We start from the raw sequence: 26,889 nt of genomic DNA, 5'->3' as shown, positions 1-26,889 counted from the left end.
AGGCCGATGTTTTCATTTCTTAAGTTTGTTTCTGTATTCTCTTATTTGATTCAGATTATCTACTATCCAACGCACCTGAAATAAGCAACAGTGGATGTGTGATTATTCTCTCTACATTGATATCATTAGGCTTGCAATGGGGCAGCCGTATCTGAGTGGGTAGAGAGACAGTCTGGGAATCTAAAGGTTGCTGGTTTGACCCCTGGGCAAGATACTTAACCCCTAACTGCTTGTATTAATGTCATCCACTGCTCGTGACCCCAAATGGCTCACAAGCCTATGTTTGAGAACCACTGCTCTAGGAAAGTGAGTCACATGCTTGGAGCTGAATGAAACGCTGCACCTGTACTAACAAAAACACAGATATTCTGAAATCTCTCCACAGAATGTTTCCATGGGAAGGTTCTGTATCCCTGAATGTGCTCTAGGAGTTCTCAATACTTTCCTAAAATTGTCAGCTAGTAATGCAATCTGTTGGATCTGTTGGATTCCATTTCAATAATCTACTCTGATAAGTTAGTCAGTGCAGTGTAACTTTAACCACATGAACCCTTGCCCTCCCTAGTCTGGGATGAAGATTTGGCAAGAAAATAGCAGATCTACAAGTCATGTTGAAGCAAGCAGGCCTTATATAGAGCCCTGGGGCACCCCGGTCAACTAAGTATGGCTGAAAACTGTAGCTAACCATTATTGCTCCAAGTCTGTGAATAGACTCACAGTAAAATGCATTTTTACTAATCTGATAGGATAGAGGTTTATGAAGTGAGTGCTGGAGAACTGGCTACTTATGTGACTGTTTACCTTGTTGTTTATTGACCAGAGAGAGTTCATGCTTACTCTGCTTATTCCAATCTCACACTTGTAAATCGCTCTGGATAAGAGTGTCTGCTAAATGCCTAAACTGTCAATTGTAAAATATGTCTATAATCAACTGTGTTTTTCAGTAACTGTAATTGTGTCAACATACTAGCAATCTGTGAACCCATTCTGTAAAAAAATATTTTATTTTTGCCTCTGGGGGCACCACCTCCTTTTTTGTGTAGAGACAGGAACTCGGTTTGGCTCCTCCCCTTTCTTAGTTCACTTCCTCCCGGGTGCTTCTGTTTTTATTCCTACTAACAACAACGACACTACATGTTTAGGGCAGTGGTGCTGACTTGAGAGATTAACGAAGCCTGGAAACCAGACAAATATGCCATTGCAAAAAAAGAATTGCCCTCTGCAGATTTGGTCTGGCACAGCTCAGTCGTGATTGGATTTCACTCCCTCCGAAGAAGTGAGGGACCAATCAGGGCCCAGTATTCAAATATGGGACGGGTACATCACCAGAGGCATTTTTTTAATTCGCCCCTTGGAAATGCAGGTTCCACACAGAGATTACAGACTAATATCTATACGCAGTGATATTAATCTGGCCATGCCAGGCTAAGATTAACGTGCTAGTGACCTGACCACAGTTGTAAACTTCAATATTTCCATCATCTAATTCGTTTTTTTCCCCCAAATCCATCCTATCATGTGTCTCTCTCCTTCAACAGCGCTGTTGCCATGACATCACTCAGACTCCTGCCTCTGTTCCACTACTTCCTCCTCATTCTATGCGTCGACTTTTCCGACCAATTAGACGACAACAAGATCCCTCCCAGCCTGTGCACGGGGCATCCGGGCATCCCGGGCTCCCCGGGGGTCCACGGCAGTCCTGGTCAGCCAGGGAGAGACGGGCGCGACGGGCGGGATGCCTTCCCCGGGGAGCAAGGAGACAAGGGGGACAGAGGAGAGACAGGTGATTCATTAACTGCATTGGCTTCCTGTTCAATTCCGCATCCAATACAAACTCCTCCTTCTCACCTACAAATGTCAAAATGCCCTTGCTCCACAGTACCTCTTAAGCCTACTCCATAAACCAAGCCGGTCACGGACCCTGCGGTCCACAGACTTGGACCTCCTTGCTGTCCCCAACGCAAACATGCGAACTTTCGGGGACAGAGCCTTCAGTGTGGCAGCCCCCACCCTGTGGAACTCCATCACAATAGGGATTCGCCATGCTCCAACACTGGACTCTTTTAAAGCTGCCTTGAAAAGACACCTATTCTCTCAGGCTTATGGCATATAGTTGTTTTTTGTTTGTTTGTTCAGTTGTCTGTTATTTGTTCATTGTTCTGATGTAAAGCGTCCTTGGGTTTATGAAAGGCGCTATATAAATTCAAGCTATTATTATTATTATTATTTATCATGTTATCTGTGCGTGTGACAGATTATGTTTGACCACTGATTCTCAATGTAGGGGTCCGGTGACCCCCATTAGTCCTTGAGGGGGTTCCAGGGGGTCTAAATCAGCGGTTCTCAAACCTTTTCAAGTCAATGTTTTGTGCTATGGGACCCCCAGAAGCAAAAATAGCAGTACAAGCTTGCAGTGCAGCACGAAGTGACGCGCTATGAGCTTGTAGATCTGCTATTTTTGAATAGCCAACATATAAGTAGATAAAGTTTGATTGTACATTAACTACTTTTGCTGGGACCCCCTGAAAATAATTTTACTGTGTCATTAAAGTGTTGTTTTTCTATTGGCACGTTTGACCCTCAAGGTTTCAGCCTCCAGGAAGAAACTCAAAATAGTCAGAGAAGACATAAAACACCATAAAAACACCACCAGGGGGCTTAATGAAGTTCTATCAACCTCATAGACACATGAAAAAGTGCAAAAACATGGCACCACCTCTTTAAATGAACACTATGGATTGTTCTGTGTTGCAGGCGAGACAGGAGACCGGGGCCTGACGGGGGACCACGGTGACGCGGGACACAAGGGCGACAAGGGGGTGGCGGGCGAGTGCGCCGTTGCCCCCCAATCGGCCTTCAGTGCCAAGCTGTCGGAGGCCCGCACCATGCCCGTGCCCGTGGCCAGCACCAGCGACGCGGTCCGCTTTGACAAGATCTCGCTGAACGAACAGGGCGACTACAATGCAGAGACGGGCCGCTTCACCTGCAGGGTGCCTGGGACGTACTACTTCGCCGTCCACGCCACGGTCTACCGCTCCAGTCTGCAGTTTGACATCATGAAGAACGGAAACGTGGTGGCCTCCTACTTCCAGTTCTACGGCAACTGGCCCAAGCCGGCCTCGCTGTCGGGCGGCTCGCTGCTCCACCTGATCCCCGGGGACCAGGTGTGGGTGCAGATGGCTCTGGGCGAGTACGGCGGTTTCTACTCCAGCAGCAAGACGGACAGCACGTTCACCGGCTTCCTGGTCCACTCGGACTGGAAAAACTCTGCTGTGTTTGCATAATAATCCTCTCCTTGCTATGGGACACATGTTACAGGCTGCAGCCCACTTTGGCCAAATGCAACACAGTTTTATCGAATTGAAGGACCATGCTAGTCTAATTTTGACTTCTAGACATTAGCAGAGATCGCCTCTGTCTATATAACAAATGTTGTGTACTTTTAAAACGATCAAAAATAGTACAAATGGCTGATCTACAAGCTCAAGCTTCGTTGTACTATGAAGTATGTACAGTAGGGCTTAAGTGGTTAAACGTCATTTACTGCCATTCATATTGAAACGTTGTGGAAAAGCACTCTATAGGACTTAAAAGTTGCAATGAATAGATAATTCACCCTTTTAGAAAGCCACTACACCAATTATTTTATCTATAATTACTATATTACTCTAATACAAGCTATTCAAATGTGTGCATCACTGTATTAATACGGCTGCAGAAATTGTTCATTACGCGCCAAAGTGCGCAATTGTTTTAGCTAATGTTAACAAAAATGTTCAGGTTCAATCTGTAGCGTTTACTGAATATGAACAAAACGTAAACAAATACGATAGCTAAAAAATAAAGCAAATTGGGGGGAAATGATGGAGGTTTATGTAAACTATGTGACTGATGTTGACAAAGGACAATGTAGTAACACTGGTATGGTCCTTTAACCACATGAACACTAGTGTCCGTATTCTGGACGGCGTACATTGGCAATGTTGTGTTGTGAGCTTGTAAAGCGCCTAATGTCGGCAAAGAGATTTTGTTTAGAGGGAAAAAGAAGGGGCCCGAGTAGGCCTACAGACGCCGTGAGGGACCCCCAGTCCAAAGTTTAAGAAAGGCTACTTAAGAAGGCAAACAGGGGAGCAGGCGAGGGCATGGCTCTGTGTCCTGACAACTTGTATTTTGTATAATAACTTAAATAAACATACTAGACAATGTAACTTGAATGGCACATAACCTTACTGATGAGACGTGAACAGGTGTGCATACTGAACACTGGTGGTTATTCAATATCTGGCCTTCACTGGTAGCCACTGAACTGCAGTCAGTGACAGTTTAATTCTTGTACCAGATGTGAAAACGGCCTGCAGCCTACCACTCACACATTCAAATGGTTCTCACACTTTGTTTTTATTACCAGGGGTATTGTTGAACTTTGTTCTCCCATCAATCTCTGCACCACTAACCAGAAAACCAGATACTGTACATCGTTGTGTTAAAATTTGCAACTGGACCTAGACAAGTCTTCTAGCTTGCCAAAATAAATGACCCCCCCCCACTGTTTTTCTGTAAATATACTTGAATTGCTCCTAGTATTGATGATTTCTATAGTATTGTATGTCTTTATATGTCGTGATGGATTGAAAACGTAGGACTTTTTGTGTTATCCTTTTAGCATTATTGTATAACTGTCCCTCTGTACTTTTAGCAAACTGTTAATAAAGTATTCAATCTATTTACTGGAAACGCACCCCCGCCATCTTATTGGAAGGCTCTTAACCATTTGTCCCTTAACTGACCTACAAGCTAACATTGCGTCCTAACATCAAAGATTGTTAATTTAGCAAGATCCACAATCTCCATTGGAGCCACTAGAGGCGAAGTAGTACACAAATCCTACAAATGGTCTCCTAAGTAGCCGTGGTTTGCTTCTCCCCCGACCATTCTCCCCATCCCCTCTCCCTGGCTGACAACGTCATGTGGATGTGTATTTGTGTATTTTCTTCATTAAAGAAAATAATGCTTTACAGTACATGTTTGAAAGTGCACTGTTATTGGCAACCTATGAAATTCCCCCCACAAACACACATGTATTATTCAGTCTTATGCTAGATGTGCTCCTGTTTCTGCTCAATGTTAACCGTATATATATATTTTATATATATATATATATATATATTTTATATATATATATATATATATATATATATATATATATATATATATATATATATATATATATTATGTCATTTATATATATAATATGTCATTATGTCATTTATATATAAATAATATGACAGCATATATAAATAAATATTCATAAAAGGCCCTTGGGCCTTTTATTTATAAGGTATATATAATATTTTATATATATATATATATTATACCTTATAAATAAAAGGCCCTTGGGCCTTTTATTTATAAGGTATATATATATATATATATATATATATATATATATATATATATATATATATATATATATATATATATATAGGGCCTTTTATTTATGACGTATATATTTTACCACTAGTATGTTTAGCAAAATGTCATGATTCCCAAATCATACCCCATCAACCAAGACAGTTAATAATGGAAAATTATATTATTGAGCATTGGAACACACATTGTATTTAATTTTTAATACGTCCATAATGATTTCACGTACTATATTCACATATGTAATCTAAGTTAATCAGTTTTTAGAACATCTTATGGGGACAGAGCATAGAGTTAAAAATAAGGGACAGAGCCCTCTATGTCTCGTCCGTCAGACTGCAGATGAACTCTTCAGATATCTTCCCAAATCTCGCGAGAGTGTGTTGCTGGGATAGAGAAAAGTCAATAACAAAGTTGATTATTCCCTCATTTGTGTCTCTAAAAAAAAGCAATTTTAGTATGAAAATCTTGTACATATTGTGTGTCTTGTGACGATTGGGTCCAATATTTAGTTCAGTGACCATGGAGCTAAAGAATGGTTCAGAAGCTGTGTTCACGTTCACTCTTCCATTGGAATCAATAGGCTCCAACTTGCTTCCTGTCTCCTAAAAAGGCGCCCACCTACGTCACGCAGAAACGGGAAGTAAACCGGAGAATGCGACTCTTGCTATTTCCCTCTTGGCTAACATGAAGTGTTCTGAGCTTGTAGATCTGCTATTTTGGAAGATGAGATGTGGTGTAGAGGGAAAAAAGGTATAGACCCCTGGGAGACATTGGTCAACTTGAGTATGTAGGGTTAAAGTGGTTAACAGCTTTCCTTTCTGCATGCACACCACCTTATGTTAAGAAATAAAGATGATTTAAGTGAGTTTGGTTCCATAAAATGGAACCAAAATGGAACCATAAGGGTCCATTTGGTTCCATCAGCACTACAGATCTGTAAGGGTCTTATTTGACCCTGGTGGTCCCCCAAACCCCATGTTGAGATATAAGACATTGTTGTTTATCTTCCAGTTGAACCACTTTAAACATGTGATTACTGACCATTTTCAAGAAGTTTCAAATATAGTGAAACTACAAGATCTAAAAGCTCACATTCCTAAAAGACGTGAGCTACCGTTAAAATGGAGTTTGAAGTTACAATGGGTCTACAATAGGAAAGCGAGCGTGTCTGATAAAATTAACATCAAATATCTAAATACTGAATCAAGCAACTTAAAAACTGTATGGGTTGTTCACAAAAGCCAGAGTAGACGTTAAAATGACCCCAAATATGTTTGAAAGTGAAACTTCCCTTTAAATGAAAGTACATTTACTCAAGTACTGTAAGTTCACTTTTGAGGTACTTTTACTTTACTTGAGTATTTCCAATTTCCAATACTTTTACTTCTACTCCACTACATCTCAGAGGCAAATATTGTTTTTTGAAAACTTTAGTTACTAGTTAGCCTACTTTGTAAAACATACATTAACCACTTAGGGCCTATATACTTTGCCTAGTTGAAAATAGCCAATCTACAAGCTCACAAAGTGTCGCAAAGCGACGCGTTGTGATCTGCTATTTTCAAAGGATTTGTATACATTGTATACATGTGAAAATGTGTGATATGGGACTTTCTGCCAAATGAGTACATTTACTTTTGGTATTTGAAGTACATTTAGATGCCAATACTTTTGTACTTTTACTCAAGTCAATTTTGAATGCCGGACCTTTACTTGTAACAGAGTATTTCTATATTGCAGTATTGATACTTTTACTTAAGTAGAAAAAATCAGTACTTTTTCCACCCCTGTGCTGGTGTGTGTGTGTGTGTGTGTGTGTGTGTGTGTGTGTGTGTGTGTGTGTGTTTGTGTGTGTGTGTGTGTGTGTGTGTGGTGTGTGTGGTGTGTGTGTGTGTGTGTGTGTGTGTGTGTGTGTGTGTGTGTCTGCGTGCGTGCATGTCTGTGTGTAGTTGCCGGGGAGGTGAAGGAGGGGTCAAGGCAGCCACTGAGAGCAGGTAGATGGGTGGAGCCACATTTATTGTAGAGAGAGAGAGTGCAGGATGGCACAAACCAGAGCACATGTAGAGATGCTGTCATGACAGAGGCTCTCTCCAGACCAGAGTGTGTGGAGGAGGAGATGTTAGATTTATCCTGTGTGCAGTGATTAGATCGATGCACACACACACCAAGGTTATTATAGTTATAACTAAAACTAATGAAATAACAAACAAAAATTGACAAAACATTTTAGTTAACTGAAATGAAATACAATAAAAAACGAGAACTAACTGAAACTACATTGTGTGTTTACAAAACGAACAAAATGAACTAAAATATCCTTTCTTTAGTTTTAGTCTTTGTCAAAATGATTTTTTCCTACTGCAAATCAAATTAGTCAAAGCGTATATATAGCTTGCTGCTTTAGGGGAAATGGACATTCTTTTTGAAAGATTGAAAGATATTTTTAAATATATTTTCGTGAACGGAAATGACGAACAGATGACAGCTTCCTTTCTCGACTTTCGGGAGGTGTAGTTCCAGACTCTACGTACCATTCCGAGATTTTGGAATAGTTGTCTGGCTACGCGAGACTACTTCCAGTTGCTATACAAATTAATACTTTTATTATTATTATTATTATCATCATCATCATCATCATTCCTCTACAGTTGTTGGCAGTTGTTTGTTCCGGAGGTGGGGTAACAGTGCGTCTTTGTAGAAGGTCTCCAGTTTGGACACGGTCTCCGCCCACCACTCGGGGTCAAAGGTGACGGGGACGATGGCAGTCTCCCTGAGGGTGTAGACCACCAGATCAGCCTGGGTTAACCCCGTCACCGCCAGCTGCACCTGGATCTGACTGTAGTAGCTGTGCTCCTGCTTCACATGGTAGACTGGAGGCTGCATTGGGAACACGGAACATAACATAATGTAAACATTAGTTAAAGGCACTGGGTAGGGACCCGTGTTTGGGTCACGGACCCATTTTTATGGGTCGCGACCAAATGTCCCTTTATTTTTCGTTTCCTACATTTTGTTTTTAATTAATATTATTTCAAAAAATGTTTAGAAATAAAAAAAATCATGAATGAAAAACAAATTCAAACGTTTTTCAAAGTAATTTCATATAAAAATTTAAAGATCAAAGAAATTCCATAAATTAGAAAAAAAAGAATTAATAAATAGTTAAAGTAGCAGATCTACAAGCTCACAACACGTCGCATCGCGGCACATTGTGAGCTTGTAGATCAGCTATTTTCACTAGTTTGTGTCCCAAATAAAAATAGCAGATTTACAAGCTCACAATGAATGCATCACATTGGGGAATTCCCCTTTAGGCTATGGTCACACCCAACTTTGCATCTGCCTGTCTTTTTGCAGTGGTTTTCAACAGGAACAGAGCGTTTTCATTCGGAAAGCCGCACAACAAAATGCTAGCCTGGCTCCACCCTCTGAATCGCTTGCCTCGCATTCAGGGTCTGGTGACGAAGGTGTCGAAGGCGGGGGTTTCTCGGTTGAAAATCTGTACGACGAATCGGGATCGGGATAATCCAGTATGAACTAATCGCCAAAGAGTCCAACTTTGGCCACGCCCCCACCTCAGAAAACGTCTGCACTGACAGGGCTTTCAGACTGAATAATGAACATTCAGGCTGAGTGTCAGGGTAACAAAATGCTCCATTCCCATTGAAAACCATTGTAGGCACAAAGTTCTGTGTGTCCCGTACCCTTCGGCTCCATTTCAGTGGATAAAATGTCTTTCCAATGCGGGAGACCCGGGTTCGAATCCCGGCCGTTGTCTTTGATGAGGCTTCCAATCTGGACACACCAAAAATATGATTTGGTGTGCTTAGTGTAAACGTGGCCTTAGTGTGCCCTTAGTCAATCGAGTTTTCAGTGAGTGCACATCGGCTATTTGTGGTGGAGTGGCTCTTTAAACAGACAATACTGTCCTGTAGTCAGAGCTCTACCTTCATGGGTCTCTGTCCGTCTCTGTCGTCCATCTTCAGACAGAAGGCTGCGTCCTGCATGCAGGCCTCCTCCACCGTCCTCTCTCGGTGCTTGTAGGGACACTTCACCTCCAGACACAGCAGCCATTGGCCGGTCTGTCTGTCCGTCACAATGCCGTCGGGGCTGGCAGCCAACCAGGAGCGCCCTGGGTCGATGAATAAGCCGCACTCCTGCACAGTCACATCTCGACCCAGAGCTCTGCTCTTTAGACCCTGGAAACATAAACATATATTATATATATATATATATATATATATATATATATATATATATATATATATATATATATATATATATATATATATATATTATTATTTTTGGGCGGTGAAACCGCCCCTATAAGTGAGATTTGGAAAAATGTACATTCTCCTGCGCTGAGATCCGGGCCCAGGAAATTAGTAGAATTATCCTGCGCTGTGATTGGCCAATCACAGTCTATTCAGGACTGTGATTGGCCAGTGTCACATGACACATGTGCATAGCCCTATATAAGCAACCATAACTCGAAAAAAACCAAAACTTTGTTTTTTTCGAGTTATGGTTTCGTCCATCATAAAGAGTGTTTCAATAAATGTATTTATCTTTCGTACATGATTGGTTGACTCCATTCAGTATTGTGATTAGCTAGGAATACACCGCCCACTTCACACAGGGTGTGATTTTTATTGTTAAAGGGATATTTCACTTTCAAAAAATGTTTGGTCATTTTATCATCTACTCAGACAGTTTTTAAGTTGCTTGATTCAGTATTTAGATATTTGATATTCATTTTTATCAGACACGATAAAATGAATATCAAATATCTAAATACTGAATCAAGCAACTTAAAAACTGTCCGGGGTGCTCCCAAAAGCCTGAGTAGACGATAAAATGACCCAATTTTGTTTTTTTAAAGTGAAATATCCCTTTAAAGGGATTGTAGGCGATTCAGAGATAAACAAAGAAAAAAACTCCTGCAGTTCGTTTCCCCGACCACCAGGGGGTGACGCAGGGAGGAGTTCCATAGAGTTAAGGTGACTTCTAAACGGGCCATGCCGAATATGGGTTCCTTTATTCGGATACAATTCGCGGAACTGCCCGCCCCTGCCGGTTCTCTGAATTTTTATTTTTAAATAGGCTCTTTCATGACAAATTGACCACATATATGAAGTTAAACAACTAAATTCTATCCAACCGCTATCTGAAAAGTAAATTATGTGCCTCAGAAACGAAGTTTGAGAGCGTTTTCAAACCGAAAGTAAAAAGTTCACACGGACACGGACGCGCACGGATGCGCACATGCGTGCGTTAATTTACGGCCCGACACTAACATAAACAGTAGGGAAATACGGATTTCAGAAAGAGGACTGTGTTTCAATGCAGGAAAACACCCCAGCATCATTATATAGTGGCTGATAGAGGGGGAAAAATGCGAAATATATATATAGACATATTTTTCAAATTTAGGCTTAATGTTGCCAACAATCCCTTTAATAAACTCTCCCTAATTCAGTTTTTCTCCCCATCACCCCCACAAATCCAACCCTAATAATAACAGCAGTGGAGGTTAACACATTACCTGGTACTCGCGGACAGCCACTTTCTCTCTCTCTACTCCCCACCTCATGGCTCGGGTCTGAACATGTGGGCCCTCCCCTGACGGAGTGAAACAATGACATGAAAACAAGAAGACACTTCCTGACACATTGTTGTTGTTGTAGCTGAAAATATGGTCTGAACATCCAGTTAACAGGAACGCTGCAGAAAATTATGTTCGTTAAGCGTTTATTGTACATGAGTTTCTTACACCCAAAACAACCCTGGCCTTCACACGCTCATCTCATCTCCCTCCTGGCTCCCAAACTCCCCATTGCAGTCAAAACCACAGACTCCTAACTTTCCCTGTACCCATTCTTGTCAACTTTTCTTTCGATTGATGCTAGCGACTGACCAAGACATGGCTACTATGCAGACATATCTTGGTCACTTGTTCTCATGTTTTTGGTTTCTTAGATTTGTTTTTCTCGATGTCAAGAATGCGATTTAGATAGCATGTTATTTAGACAGATGACAGGTTCATTGTTTACCTGGTAACCCTAGTTTCTTTGAGGCACTACCCTGTTCTCTCTGCACTCTAGTTATGTGATTATTTACCAATGTTTATTGATAAGAGTTCATGTTTACTCTGCTTGTTCCGATACTCGCACTTGTAAGTCTCTCTGGATAAGAGGGTCTGCTAGATGTTGTAATTGTAAATTGTTCCACACCGGGGGGCTTTTTCTCCTGCGATTAATTCACCCCAAATATATTTTTTTCAAAAGTTATCAAAGTTATCAGTCATGATACAAGCCCACAACACGTTGCATCCACGACACGTTGTAGGCTTGCAGATCTGCTATTGTCAACGCTCGACACCGTCGTACGACGGAGTGTAAGTTAGCCATTATTAAGGATAGATGGATAGCTTTGGCGTCAGCCTGTCAGGTGTGTGTACTGTACCTGTGATAGAGTTGAGGTAGGAGGCGGGGGGGCTGTGGTGGGCGGGGTCTTGGATGAAGCGACAGTGGGCGATGCGGTGAGCGACGGAGGCCGTGATGCGGTTCTTCCTCCAGGAGAACCAGGCGGGGTTCTCGCTCTGGCCCCGGGTCAGAGCCTCCACCTGTTTCACAACCCCAGCCTCCACCTTCACCCCCACACCCACTGGCACCTCCTCTGGGCTGGGAGGAGGAGCGGCATCTCTGTCGTTACACCTCCTCCTGCTGGTAGGGCTGTCAACCATTCATGATATTTAAGTTGACCATTAATTGTCATGCAAATACAGTAAATGTGTTTAATGGTTTAATTGTGTTTTGGGCTGGATATGACAAATAACTTAAATATACAAAGACGTCACTGACAAATCATTGGTACCAATAATCAAAATAAATGATGTGCTAATGATTGTATAGCCTACTTAAATGCCCAAAATAGAGACGACAGGTTGAAAGTGGTTAAAAGAGTGTGGACAGTGAGGTGTACATAAAATAATGCTGGAAATATGACATTTCTGTTCATTTCATCCAGCTGTTTTTATGGAAATGATTAACGATTACGCAAAGTAATTGCAATTAGCTCAAATAATTCCGATCAGGCGATTATGTAATAATTGTTACAGGCCTACCTGTGCGAGCTGTGACTCCTCTGATCTGGAGTCTGTCTAACATTAGACAGTGTGGTCATCTTCCTGTCAGAGCTGTGACTCCTCTGATCTGGAGTCTGTCTAACATTAGACAGTGTGGTCTTCTTCCTGTCAGAGCTGTGACTCCTCTGATCTGGAGTCTGTCTAACATTAGACAGTGTGGTCTTCTTCCTGTCAGAGCTGTGACTCCTCTGATCTGGAGTCTGTCTAACATTAGACAGTGTGGTCTTCTTCCTGTCAGAGCTGTGACTCCTCTGATCTGGAGTCTGTCTAACATTAGACAGTGTGGTCTTCTTCCTGTCAGAGCTGTGACTCCTCTGATCTGGAGTCTGTCTAACATTAGACAGTGTGGTCTTCTTCCTGTCAGAGCTGTGACTCCTCTGATCTGGAGTCAGTGTGACATTGGACGGTGTGGTGCTTTTCTCTCCTTGATGTCCTGTTTTTTTTGTCCCAGTTTGTGGCCGGTACGGGGCTGCAGCACCTCCTATCTGTGAGGTGATGGAGGGATGGTACCAGATGTTAGCAGGTATCAGGTTCTGCTTGACTCCACCTCCTGTCACAGGGACTCTACTGGGGGAAGAATTGTACGCTGACTTCTTGTCTGGTCCATTGTTCTCTACTGCCACCGGCATGCTGGGAAACCTGACCATGAAAGACAAAACGTCAGGTTACTGTGTGTGTCCCTCTGAGTGACAATAGGACCATCAACAGATTTAACTGAATTCATATAGTGTAATATGACGATTCTCAACCTGTGGGCCACGAGTGTATTGCAAGTGGGCCCCCAAAATAATTGTTAAATGATAATATAACATGTGATACCAATAAACAGCTCTATTGATCCAAACCGTAACACAATGGACCGATTAATCATTAACATAAACATGCTCTGAAAATGCTAATTTAGTATCACATGTGATTTAACCACTTTAAACCTATTTTATACTTCAGCTATTCAAAATAGCAGAAAAAAGGAGGAGTCCTAGCTAGTATAGACCCCTGGGGAACACCGGTCAAAAAAGTATAATAGGGTTTAAGTGAGGGTTTTGTTTAAAAATCCTGACCGATAAAAGACTATGTGACATTTAGAACAGTGGTTCTCAAAGTGGGGTCTTTAAATAATACAGCTCTCCATAGATCTTTTTTTTTTAAACAAGACAATTGACAAAAAAATAAAACACAATACGCGACTAATTTTAACAACTTTATCCATTTATAATATTGGCTATTCAAAAACAGCAGATAAATTTGAATAATATTTTTCTTTTCCTAAATCTCCTCTTCTGGGGGTCCCTGGCACAAAATATTTTCAGATGGGGGTCCCTGGCACAAAAGAAATTCAGATGGGGGGGTCCGCAGCCAAATACATATCATTTTGGGGGTCCTGACCTTGACAAAACAGAGTTTGAGAAACACTGATTTAGAAGACACGTTCAAACAGGTGAGGTGGAGGATAGCTGGTTGGGTCTGACTCATTTATTGTTGACTACAGTGCACAGATGAGGCCTATTTTTGATGAGGACTGGAATGTGTGTGAGTGTGTGTGTGTGTGTGTGTGTGTGTGTGTGTGTGTGTGTGTGTGTGTGTGTGTGTATGTATGTGTGTGTGTATGTGTGTGTGTGTGTGTGTGTGTGTGTGTGTGTGTGTGTGTGTGTGTGTGTGTGTGGGGGGGGGGGGGGGGGGGGGGTTAAAGAATGCAGGTTAAAAGCAGTGATTCTCAATCTTCTTCTGGTTCTGGTGACACTGACAGGGGGATGACCAGAAGAAGGACATACAGGGCCCAGGGGGTCTACTGTTGTTTTAGACTTTTTAGAGCAGTGATTCTATAACATGTTCATGCGCCCAATATTTACAAGCTACTTTACAGAAAAACAAGACCAAAGTCGCTTATAATAAACAGATTTTGTAACACTGGGTTCTAAACGTGTGCAGACCTCCGGTACAGCAGGGGCGCAGTTGTGGCACGACGAGAGTTGTTCCAATGGTTCCACCGTATCTAGGTGGAAAGACTGTTATTTTTAACTCTATGCTGGTGACGCGAGGTTACACAGTATCTGATGACCTATCGAATCCTGTGACTCTGGTCGACACAAGAGCTGTTCTTTGAGTTTGTTTGTTTCATGTATGTATGTATGTATGTATGTATGTATGTATGTGTTATATCTCTCCTGAGCCCCTCACAGCATTAGTCTTTAGCATGAACTGTTTCACATACACACACATAAAATAATAAAACAGCAGCAATAGTATGCTAAATAATGAATTCTAGTACACGTTTGATGCTTTAATCTATTAATAAAACGCAAACGAGACGGACAGAATTCGACTGGTCACCACTTTCAGTGTAACGCCTGCGACGAGACGTCTTCCGTATTTTGATCGAGAATAATAATATTATTTACTTATGGATTATTAGATACAGGTGAGAGACTGCACCAATAATACGTTTAAAATATCATGAATAAATATAAACTCATTGTATTCTGGTCGAGGCACACATTGAGGTCGTAAAAAATGTCTTTCCAACAAACCTTCATTTGTTTTGGTCCCGGACTTTTACTTGTAACCATAACAGAGTGTTTCTACATTGCTGATACTTTTACTTAAGTAAAAATATTTGAGTACTTTTCCCACCACTGCCTACTGCACAGTGTTTAGTATCTGATATATGAATCCTGGGTGAGAGAATAGTTAATAGTTATTTGTTGTATCTTACCTATAGCTGCTTTTCCCCGGTGTGTGTGAGATCTAGTGAGGCTGTGGCGTTTACAGTTCTGTTGTTGGAAACAGAAAATGAATGATTATAAATAACATGGAGGTGAGTCATCACTGTCAGATGACAAACACGTCACATTAACCTCTGATCTGATCTGCAATACAAAACAAGGCAAGAAAAGACAATTATCACTTTTGGGGGGATTTTGGAACTGGGATTAATTTGTAATTGTGCATTACAGTGGTTCTTCTCAAACCTTTTCATGTCAAGGACCCCCAAATTGCTATGTGGCCGCGGATCCCCACCTGAAAATGTGTTGTGCCAGGGACCCCCAGAAGCAAAGATTTGTGTTCAAAATATTTTTATGTAAAAAAAAAAAAAAAAAAAATCAGATCAGATCTACAAGCTCATAGTGCGGCACTGAGCTTGTAGATCAGCTTTTTTTGAAGAGCCAGAGTATACAATATGGATTAAGGGGTTAAAATGATTGTGACACTTTATTACCTAATTTTCCTGGTGACCCCCTGGTACCCCCGCCCACCCCAAGGACCCCTGGGGGTCCCCGGACCCCACTTTGAGAACCAATGCATTATGGAAAAATGTTCTTAAAACAGATCATGAAAACATTCATTTTCCAGTCCGTTTTAAAAGTGACTTAAGGCCAGTAGATGGCGGTGTGCAACCACCATTTTCAAGCTAATGAGAATTAATCATAGAATTAAATCTTTCCTAGTTCTAATTATAGCATTGTTCTTATTGGTCTTATACTCATGGTAAATGAAGTTCAATCTTATTGCTATTTCTGCCTATTTGATGTGGGACCATCCTACCTAGTACCTGGTCAGCAGTAGTCAGGTCCAAAAAAACCCCACTATACTTTGTGTCAAACCCAGACGTCAGGCTCTGGTCAAAACATTAAGTTATCAATTCCAATGGTGGAAAAAGTACTCACCTTCTTTACTTAAGTAAAAGTATCAATACTGCAATGTAGAAATACTACTTACAAGTAAAAGTCCAGAATTAAAAATGTACTTGGGTAAAAGCTCAAAAGTATTGGTATCAAAATATACTTAGAATACAAAAGTAAAAGTACTCATAATGCAGTGTCGCATTTCACAAGTTCAAAATGTATGAAAATCTTTTGAAAATAGCAGATCTACGAGCTCACAATGCGTCGCATCGTGACGCATTGTGAGCTTGTAGATCGGCTATTTTCAAATGGACGATTTGAAAATGGTTAATGAACATACATTAACCACTTCAGCAGGGCTGAAGTGGTTAATGTATGTTTTGTAATGATAATCAAAATCTACAAAGTAACTAGTAACTAAAGTTTTCAAATAATTGTAGTGGAGTAAAAGTTCAATATTTGCCTCTGAGATGTAGTGGAGTAGAAGTAAAAGTATTGAAAATTGGAAATACTCCAGTAAAGTGAAAGTACCTCAAAATTGTACTTAAGTACAGTACTTGAGTACATGTACTTAGTTACTTTACACCACTGGTGAATTCCCATTTTGATTGGTTCATGTGTGTGTGTTTCAGATGGATCCAACATGGCTGCATCACAGATCACTTCCTGTCTGTATGTGAGCGGCCTGGACGCGGCCCTCAACCACATGTTGATCTCCAACAGGAACATCACTCTCATCGTCAACGCCAGCGACCTACAGGTAGAGTATTAACCACATGAACTCTAGGGGCTCTCTTTTTCTTACTATTTTGAAAAACATTTTAAAATTGTTCAAATAGCTGATCTACAAGCCCACAACGTGTTGATGTAGGCCTAGATACAGGCTGTTTGAAAGACGGGGTGCCGTGATTTTCAGTGATTTTCCCCCCCCTAAAACATAATCATCAGGTATTATGGTTATACTAGGTCAACTAGGAGGAAGATTTTTTTCAAAAAAGTGTACAGAAATTGTTAAAATTATGTTTTATGTGGACACGCCTCCAGTTCATTAAGTATAGAGCGTCGCAGTTCCCGCCCACTTCCTGTTTTTTTTGGTGCCGGAAGAAAAAACTCAATGCATTTTTCCATTGACATTTCCAAAAATATTTATATCTATTAATTTAAGCCTCGAATCAAGCCATCACGAGATGACATGAATCATGACCATAAACGTTTGATTCTGTGATTTTATTTTTTTGTTGAAAACGGCAAAACAAAGGGTATTTATTAAATATAGTATATCATATAATTAAATATAAAATTAAAAAAAATCACAGAAAAAAACGTTTTATGGTCATGATTCATGTCATCTCGTGATGGCTTGATTCGAGGCTTAAATTAATAGATATAAATATTTTTGGAAATGTCAATGGAAAAATGCATTGAGTTTTTTCTTCCGGCACCAAAAAAAACAGGAAGTGGGCGGGAACTGCGACGCTCTATACCTGGTTCTCACCTTAGCACCTCCTCCACCACCTTAGCACCACCCACCTGTCCTAGTCCCTCCTCCTCCTCATGCCCACACCTGTTGTGTTATGATAATGAGGGGGAGGGTATATTCTTACTACAGTATGTCACTAAAGGGCTGTTTTTCTATTGGCACGTTTGACCCTCAAGGTTTCAGCCTCCAGGTAGAAACTCAAAATAGTCAGAGAAGACATAAAACACCATAAAAACACCACCAGGGGGCTTAATGGAGTTCTATCAACCTCATCAACACATGAAAAACAGAAAAAGTGCAATACCATGGCACCACCTCTTGAACTATGTTAACATGTTTTTCAAAATAGTAAAAAAAATGCCAAACAAGTTTAGGCATAAGGGGTAAGATAGGGCCCTAGCCCTAATTGGAAAATGTTAACATTCTCATGGAAAATGTTTTGCCTATAGTGACATCGAACTTTCTGCGAAGGTTGAAAGTGGTTAAAGATGTTAGTTGGCCAGTGACAAGTTAGTTTAGTGAGCACAAAATGTCCTTTTTGGAATTCACTCCTATTTCACACTTTTTGGAAAATAAAACAGGATAAATATCGAATTAATATGCAATGACTATCTAGGAGAACATAGGTCTGTGGCACTGGAGTGTTAATTAAACACAAGTTGCCTCAGAAAGTGTATTTGAATCCATTAGGACCTGGAACGCAATTTTTTTAGATTTCTTTGGGCTATTCAAAGATATGAAGCACCTGAGGAAGCGGAAGCGAAACGCGTTGTGCAACAAATAAAAAAGCAAAATCAGTCCTGAGGAGTGTGCGGTCCCTTCTTTTGAAGGTTTTCTTCTTTTAGCTTTAGCTATATATATATATATATATATATATATATATATATATATATATATATATATATAATATATATTCTTTTTTAAGCGAAGATTTGTAACTCAAATCTTATTGCTTCTGGGGGTCCCTGGAACAAGATATTTTCAGATGGGTGGTCCTTATGAAAAAGTTTGAGCACCACTGATATTAAAGCAACATAGGTTTTTCAGAAAACTGTTAGGATTTAGAAGACATTTGAAGAATCCCCAGAAGCAGAAGATTTGAGTTACAAATTTTTCTTTAAAAAAAATAGCACATCTACAAGCTCGTAGCCGCTTGTAGCTATTTTTGAATAGCCAAATGAATCTAAAAATTACAGATTATTTCCCAGTATAAATGGGTTAATGTCCAGATATGAAGCTGAATTAGTAAACTGTAAAATAACTTGTCATTGGGTGTATTTATTTATTTAGGTGTCCTACCCACACCCCAGAAGTGTAGAGATCCTCCATGTGCCCATTGAGGATCGACCCCACCAACCACTGGCTCCGTACATTGACACCGTGGCTGACAAGATCCACGGCAACCAATCAGGAAGCACGTTGGTTCACTGTACGCAGGGACGCAGTCGATCACCTGCCCTGGTCATGGCCTACCTCATGAAGTATTGCAATACTACTCAGTAGTGTAAAATAAGTACATTTACTCAAGTACTGTACTTAAGTACAGTTGAGGTATTTTTAATTTACTGGAGTATTTCCAATTTTCAATAATTTTACTTCTACTCCACTACATCTCAAAGGCAAATATTGTACTTTTACTCCACTATAATTATTTGAAAACTTTAGTTACTAGTTACTTTGTAGATTTTGATTATTATTACAAAATTTAATATTAACCACTTCAACCCTATTAGTCCGGTGGATTGGTAAACATTTTTGGGTGAATCGTTCACTTGAAAGCGTGAAACTTAGTAGACTTGTACAGTTTGGGACCCTGAACATTTTCAGATATGGAGCCATCGCAAAAACGCCCCCTGGTGGCCATGGCGGCCATTTGACTTTCCGCATTACCAAATAATGTATTTTGTGTCATAACTCCCAAACCATGATAATACAGAATAGGTGATGTCTACACCTATGTTTTGATGGTCAATGATTACAATAATATCATGTACAACATCATAAACTGTTCAGGTGAATAGTTAATGGTCAATTCAGTGATGTTGTGAGGTAGTCCTGTGTGGTCTTGCCCGAAGATCTGTCACTTTTTCATAAAAGTATGAACCTTGGTACACTTGTACAGTTTGGGGCCCTGAACAATTTTGGAAATGGAGCCATCGCAAAAAACTCCCCAGTGGCCTTGGCAGCCATTTTACTTTCCGCCATAACCAAATTATGTATTTTGCATCATATCTCCTAAACAAAACATGATAATACAGAATAGGATGTCTACATCTATGTTTTGATGGTTAAGGATTACAGTGATACCATTTAAAACAGAGGTTCTCAAACTGTGGGTTAGGACCCCAAATGGAGTCACGGGAAGGTGGCAGTGGCTACATTACCTGAAAAAGGTTTAAATGTGAATCCTTCCAATTAAGTCTGTTTTTGTTTTGTTTTTGAAAAGCATACAATTATAATGGTTCTGGCAACAGATATAGGCTATATACTATAGGCTTTAATCATATGAGATAAAACAACATAAAAACAGTATATAGAATAATTTATCAACACAAATTACAATGGAAAAACACAGAAATGAATACATTGTGCTTGTACAATTATCTAGCCAGTCACACAAGCAATGCAACTAAATAGATCTCCCTTGTAGAGGGTATTTGAGCAACCGAGTTACCGGACACAACTCAGACCTGTGTCTTTGATGGTTTTATTATACTGACACACAATACCAACACACTCTAATACTTTTAGGCCAGTATGGCCAGTAAGCCAGTAGGCCATTAGTCAAGTAAAGAGTCAGGTTATAAACCTAAAAAAGTAAACACAAACAACACAACGTAACAACAAATTACTGACATGAAATATACACACAAAACTATAAACCATATCAGAAATATATTATCGTCGTGTAAACACGCTCTCAATTCTTACCGTCAGTCTCTCGGAGCTCGAAATGGAAAATTACAAACACAGCAATAACACCCTGGTAACTAGTAACACTGGTGCATGCGTAGAACACTTTGTCCTGATAGTGAGCATCCACTCCATTTATATCGGTTTGGTCTACCCATGTAGGTGTAACCTTCTGTTGATTAATCAGACTGTGACTTGTGTATTATCTTAACTGTGGAAACACAGGCTTTAGCACTGTTCTAAACAGTAGCCACTGTCACCCAGCTCCTCATCTGACCTAATCAATCAACATGCCCTCATGTGACACTTAAGTGACATGTGTAAAGTCCACTGCTGTGCTGTGGCTTTTAGAATTTGTATATGTTTGTACCTTCGGATTATAACTTCAGTTTATAACAACAAATAAGCAGTATTAACCTTCATATAAGCATGTATCAACTCCTAGAATAGAGATATTCTAGGAGTTGATATATATAATATAGAAAATAACTCGGCCTATCACTCCGGTATAAGATCCTAAATAAGCAGGAAATACACACAATAATAATCACAATAATAACTACATTTCTATTCTAATTCTACAGTGATATATAAATTCATAATGCATCTTGATGTGACTGTGAGCTTGCAGATTGGCTGTTTTCACTACAATGTCAATTTCTTTTTTTATACCTGGTGATGGGGGGGATGGGGGACAATTATTTTAGCACTTAGTGTAGTGACTGCACCTTTCAACAGAATAGATTAGAACAAGATAAACATCTATGTAAGCACACAAAACAAGTATTATTTTAAAGGAGAATTCCGGACATTTTAAGTGTTATCTTTGATGTGTCGTTACTCACCTACCGACGTAAAAAGTGGCGTTGTTTTTTTCCAGAGATTCCCCTGTCGTCATTTTTTCAACCCCCTCCGTTGTCATAATGGGAGCGCGTGGCTTAGGGAAATTCGTCTATTATAACCGATGCAAAGTTATTTTTTTCTCTACTACTACTCATTGTAGAGTCTCATGATAGTCAAACATGCGCTAATCTCTCAAGAACAGCTTCTGCACTGCGTTGGAATCTGTCGGGGAGGTTCGTCATAACGAGTGCGCATTCAGATCAGGAAGTAGGCCGCGCTTTACCCAATCACATGTAGTGGGCGGGATTCACATGTCCGTCGATCTTTCCCCCTCGAAACAAACCGAAACTAATTTAACAATAGCGTCCGCGGAGCAGACAAAACCACGGAAATATATTCACATTTTAACTTACTCTTTCATCATAGAAACAAGTGGGCTTATAACCAAAACGATCCATGTTCTCTGGGAGAAGTGGTGTTAGTGTTCCGTGTAGAAATATTGTTAGTGGGAATGAAAACATAGTCGCACCAACCGGAAGTGATGCGCTGAAGGCGCATCACAAACACCGGTTTCCTTGTGCTCTGGTGTTACGTTATCGTCCGCCCAGAGCCAACAGACATAGAACAAACAGCAGAGGGCGCTGTTTTTCATTTTCAGTTGGCGATGGGTTCCCAGATTGAACATGCGCTGAAAGTTCCTGAGAGGCTACCGCTAACGCCGAACGATTTAACACTGGTTGCTTGTTTCTTTCCAGAACCTGGCAACTTGGTGTTGCCAGGTAGAGAAACAAGCAACCAGTGTTAAATCGTTCGGCGTTAGCGGTAGCCTCTCAGGAACTTTCAGCGCATGTTTGACTATCATGAGACTCTACAATGAGTAGTAGTAGAGAAAAAAATAACTTTGCATCGGTTATAATAGACGAATTTCCCTAAGCCACGCGCTCCCATTATGACAACGGAGGTGGTTGAAAAAATGACGACAGGGGAATCTCTGGAAAAAAAGAACGCCACTTTTTACGTCGGTAGGTGAGTAATGACACATCAAAGAGAACACTTAAAATGTCCGGAATTCTCCTTTAACACAATTTGGTAATGTTGAAAACTGGGACATTTTAGTGTTTTAGAGATATTTGTCATGGACTTGGGAAACACAGCTTAAACCTGGGGCCAGTAAGCAAATTGGTGATGACAATGATGGCTGCCTTGAAACATAAGGCCAAGGGACAGTTGTGTCATGCATGCTCTGGGCCCTAGCTTGCCTTACCCCTTATGCCTAAACGTATTAGCCATATTTTACTATTTTGAAAAACGTTTTCAAATAGTTCAACTAGTCGATCTACATCGACACATTGTGAGCTTGTAGATCGGCTATTGGTATTTGAAAATGTTTTTAAAAATAGTAAAAAATGCAAAAAAAACGTTTAGGGATAAGAGGTAGTAAGGCAGATGGGTTGAGTATGGGCCCAAGATAGGGCCCATCTGTTCCCTACGTTTCCAAAGTTCTATGTTTCCTGGCTGCTATGCCCAGCTCTATGGGCTATTGTGGTAAATTGTTAAAGGGGTTTTCCCCCACTCACACATCCCTGCTCCTGGGGTACCAATGCACCTCTATCACACCACACCTCCTCACTCACCTACCCCACCAATCCCCCCCTCTGCCTGGGCTCTGTCCGGGGTCAGAACCACCCCTGATATAGCGCACCAGATAATGTATGTTAGCAAGCACATGTAATTTGATGCCCAAACATAATTAAATAAGTAAATTATGCCCAAACATAATTGTACATAATATTAACTTATAATATATATATAATAAGAAAGGATGTTTGTATGTTTGGGAATGTTCCAGGAACACAGGGCCCTTGGAGAAAGAGTACCCAACAACCTTTTAAAAAGTTAACTCTATGTGCGTTAACAGAATAGAAAGCCGTGGAACATACAGTAGGACTCTGGTAACATAGGAATGACCCTTCTCGGATATTGTGATTTCCTTTTTTCAACGTCACTGACTAAGTAAGAATGGCTTATCATCGGTGTTGGCTGAGAACGAGGGTGTCTATTCCCAATTCAATGTGCTAGATCCCTGGATTGCTGATGTGGAGTGCAACACTACCATCATCTCTCAGTACTTGATGCATGTCTTAGTTACCCAAGCCATGCTACACCGAGGGTCCTTGGGATCGAACCCAGAACCTTGTGGTCCTAAGGTGAGTGCTCTACTAACTGAGCTACCTGGACATAAACAACGTTATTGAATTGACCATTACCTATTCACCTGAACAGTTTATGTTGTACATGATATAATTGTAATCATTGACCATCAAAACATAGGTGTAGACATCACCTATTCTGTATTAGGGGGGGGGGTTTGCAATGGCTCCATATCTGAAAATGTTCAGGGCCCCAAACTGTACAAGTCTACCAAGTTTCACGCTTTTATGAAAAAGTGAACGATTTTCGTCTCAATCCACCGGACTATATTTACATTTCGGCCATTTGAAAATAGCCAATCTGCAAGCTCACAATGCGTCACAATGTGACGCATTGTGAGCTTGTAGATCTGCTATTTTCAAAAGATTTGTATACATTTGAAAACTTGTGAAATTGGACATTCTACATAATGAGTACTTTAAGTACATTTTGATACCAATACTTTTGTAATTTTACTCAGTACATTTTGAATTTCTGACTTTTACTTGTAACAGAGTATTTCTACATTGAAGTATTGATACTTTTACTTAGGTAAAACATGTGACTACTACTATTACTTCTGTTTACTACACTAATAATGCTACTATAACTTCTGCTAACTATCTAGTACTACTACCACTACTATACCAGACCACAATGGAAATAACTCCTGGACTTCATTGTGTCTTTTCCTCTATTTGAAAAGTAATAACACAGTTATAACCAAATTAAGTAAACCAAAATACTTTGACTTTAACCTGCGTTCCTGCCTCTCCCGTCTCTGTTTGACTGGCAGGTATGAGAACATGAGGCTGTGTCAGGCGTGTGACGTGATGATGGACAAGCGTCCGTTTGTGCGTCCCAACGCCGGCTTCTGGAGACAGCTGATAGACTATGAGATCAAACTGTTTGGTAGCAACACGGTCAGGATGGTGAAGACACCCTCTGGAGTCCTACCAGAGGTCCAACACAAAGACCCGGACACCGACCCATACTGTCTGAACATCTGACATCTACACATACTGTCTGAACATCTGACATCTAAATCTGACATCTACACATACTGTCTGAACATCTGACATCTACACATACTGTCTGAACATCTGACATCTACATCTGACATCTACACATACTGTCTGAATCTGACATCTACACATACTGTCTGAACATCTGACATCTACACATACTGTCTGAACATCTGACATCTACACATTGATTGATTGGTTGAATACTTTATTTAGAAGGTTGCAGAGAAAAGGCACATGGAAGTACAATTTACCATACAATGTCAACTAAAATGGATCGCATATGAAAGCCGCAATGGCTTGTTGAGATCCTCACATACTCAATTCATGGAGACACTGTCTGAACATCTGACACCTACACATACTGTCTGAACATCTACACATACTGTCTGAACATCTGACATCTACACATACTGTCTGAACATCTGACATCTACACATACTGTCTGAACATCTGACATCTACACATACTGTCTGAACATCTGACATCTACACATACTGTCTGAACATCTGACACCTACACATTTACCATAGATATAGAAACCTAGATACCTCATTGGCCTCTGCAGTTCGTTGGAGCGACCTGGTTGGTATGGTGGCCGCCATACGTGCTGTGATTGGCCAGTGCCCGTCCCCCCGGAAATGGGGGGAACGGGCACTGGCCAATCACAGCGCGTCTTTTCCAGGACTTGTCAGAATCTAGTTGTCCCGCCCCCACCTGCCTCTCATTGGCCTACTGAACGCCCCCTTCTGTGACGCACGCGGAAATTTCCAGCTGTCCCCCAGGAACAAAAGCTTCCTTGCCCAGGAAGCGGAAGCGCGCCCGCCGTGCCGACGCTTCAGAGCCAGAGGAGGCGTCTACCTTTATATGTCTATGCACATTTACTGTCTGAACATCTACACATACTGTCTGAACATCTGACATCTACACATACTGTCTGAACAGCAACCCATATATTTTTGGGTGAATTCAAGTTGGTGTAAGTGATATTTGTCGGTTAAAACAAAATATTTTACTTACAAAGTTAAAGTTCTATATTCTGATAATAGCGAATGAGTCTTTGTTCAGTAACAGGCGTATCCCGGTCTCTCCAGCTCTTTAATAAACAGAAAATACATGTTCAGGTAGGTGACAAAATGTATGCCAATCAGGAGAGAGTACCCATTTATCAGCTTCATTTTTATGATTTTTTATTTTTTCCAGTTACAATTTTGTCTGCTCATTTATTTGCGTCATCACTTCCAATTCCACTTGTTTAATTTGTATCCTGACTGAGGCATTTTCTGTTTAATAAAGAGTTGGAGAGACTTGGAGACTCCTGTTACTGAACAAACAGGTGGGTTACCAATTTCATCCAATAAGGAGGTAGAACCCATTCATCAGCTTGAATTGTATAGTGTTCCAGTTCCAATTTTAGTTCTCTCTCCTAATCGGATGAAACTGTAGAACAAAACATTTATTTTCTGTTCACTAGAGCGAGACAGGGAGAAAACAATGATAGCGATTGGAATATAGAGCTATTTAACTTATTTCAAAATGCACCACATTTGATCACATACAAGAAATGCTACCTGATGAATTGTTGTCTTTGAGCAGATCACAAATGTCTTGTTTTGCTGATAGCTGAATACTGCTGCTGATATTGTGTAGTCCCGTATTGTATATGACATGTAGAATGAACAAATGCATCATGTTACACAGAATAATTTCTCCTTCCCACTTGCCACCCACCCCTCTTCTTCTCCCCCCCCCCCCCCCCCTTCTTTCTATGGAAATTAACGTTGCGATGGGAACGATGTACAAAAACGAATTTCACCCACTTTTTTACCTTGTAAACCTGTGTTGTGACAATAAAACTGATTCTGATTTCTGATTCTGATTCTAATTGTGCAGTCTTACTGTATTGTTTTACTATGTTCATGCATAACTTGCGGTACATTGTGATTTTCAGTCTTGCATTTACCTTTACAATTGTCACAGTATCATTACTGTGAATGAAATTCTGTAACAAAATATTTTTGATTTCAGCAGGGACCAGTGGTGGAAAAAGTACTCAAATGTTTTACTTAAGTAAAAGTATCAATACTGCAATGTAGAAGTACTCTGTTACAAGTATCCAATCCAATCCAATCCACTTTATTTATAGAGCACATTTAAAAACAACAGTGTTGAACCAAAGTGCTGTACACTCAGTAAAATACTAAAAATAAACAAGAGAACACACACAATGAACAAGAC

The 26,889-nt window shown here is 40.4% G+C and overlaps 3 protein-coding genes across 4 annotated transcripts in view; 2 read left to right on the top strand and 1 right to left on the bottom strand.

Moving 5' to 3' along the window:
* c1qtnf5 (C1q and TNF related 5) overlaps positions 1–4,738 on the top strand; it is a 9,458-nt gene extending 4,720 nt beyond the window's left edge. Inside the window, exons 2-3 of the mRNA XM_080428367.1 lie at positions 1,539–1,783; positions 2,755–4,738. Of these exons, the coding sequence (XP_080284493.1) occupies positions 1,549–1,783; positions 2,755–3,284 (765 nt within the window). The 5' untranslated portion in view covers positions 1,539–1,548 and the 3' untranslated portion in view covers positions 3,285–4,738. The remainder of the gene's footprint in view (positions 1–1,538; positions 1,784–2,754) is intronic.
* Positions 4,739–7,359: 2,621 nt separating this feature from the next.
* Positions 7,360–14,566, bottom strand: LOC308086205 (uncharacterized protein). The gene is made up of 6 exons (XM_080429652.1): positions 14,509–14,566; positions 12,557–13,216; positions 11,896–12,164; positions 10,976–11,052; positions 9,378–9,629; positions 7,360–8,307 (listed from the first exon to the last, which is right to left on the bottom strand). The coding sequence occupies exons 2-6, from the start codon at positions 13,204–13,206 to the stop codon at positions 8,065–8,067; spliced, it is 1,491 nt and encodes a 496-aa protein (XP_080285778.1). The 5' UTR covers positions 13,207–13,216; positions 14,509–14,566; the 3' UTR covers positions 7,360–8,064.
* LOC308086207 (dual specificity protein phosphatase 14) lies at positions 14,523–26,487 on the top strand. Of its 2 annotated transcripts, XM_080429655.1 has the most exons (5): positions 14,523–14,558; positions 14,617–14,696; positions 16,833–16,960; positions 18,971–19,161; positions 24,423–26,487. In XM_080429655.1, the coding sequence occupies exons 3-5, from the start codon at positions 16,844–16,846 to the stop codon at positions 24,634–24,636; spliced, it is 522 nt and encodes a 173-aa protein (XP_080285781.1). In that variant the 5' UTR covers positions 14,523–14,558; positions 14,617–14,696; positions 16,833–16,843; the 3' UTR covers positions 24,637–26,487. The 2 variants fall into 2 exon arrangements, with proteins under 2 accessions (XP_080285781.1, XP_080285780.1); XM_080429654.1 differs by lacking the exons at positions 14,523–14,558; positions 14,617–14,696 and adding an exon at positions 14,918–14,996.
* The last annotated feature ends 402 nt before the right edge of the window (positions 26,488–26,889 follow it).

The sequence above is a fragment of the Gymnoscopelus braueri genome (assembly GCF_963280865.1).
Source record: "Gymnoscopelus braueri genome assembly, chromosome: 5".
Classification (NCBI taxonomy): domain Eukaryota; kingdom Metazoa; phylum Chordata; class Actinopteri; order Myctophiformes; family Myctophidae; genus Gymnoscopelus; species Gymnoscopelus braueri.
Note: the sequence above shows the minus strand (reverse complement) of the source record. Positions and strands in the feature narration are given on the sequence as shown.

Bases quoted from the DNA above. Each gene is read 5' to 3' on its own strand.
- LOC308086205 (XM_080429652.1), bottom strand. From the start codon at position 13,206: ATGCCGGTGGCAGTAGAGAACAATGGACCAGACAAGAAGTCAGCGTAC. The intron at 11,053-11,895 runs GTACAGTACACA...TCACTCCGTCAG, and splicing joins CTACCTCAACTCTATCACAG to GGGAGGGCCCACATGTTCAG. The intron at 9,630-10,975 runs GTAATGTGTTAA...TTATGTTTCCAG, and splicing joins TGGCTGTCCGCGAGTACCAG to GGTCTAAAGAGCAGAGCTCT.
- LOC308086207 (XM_080429655.1), top strand. From the start codon at position 16,844: ATGGCTGCATCACAGATCACTTCCTGTCTGTATGTGAGCGGCCTGGAC. The intron at 16,961-18,970 runs GTAGAGTATTAA...TTATTTATTTAG, and splicing joins TCAACGCCAGCGACCTACAG to GTGTCCTACCCACACCCCAG. The intron at 19,162-24,422 runs GTATTGCAATAC...TTTGACTGGCAG, and splicing joins GTCATGGCCTACCTCATGAA to GTATGAGAACATGAGGCTGT.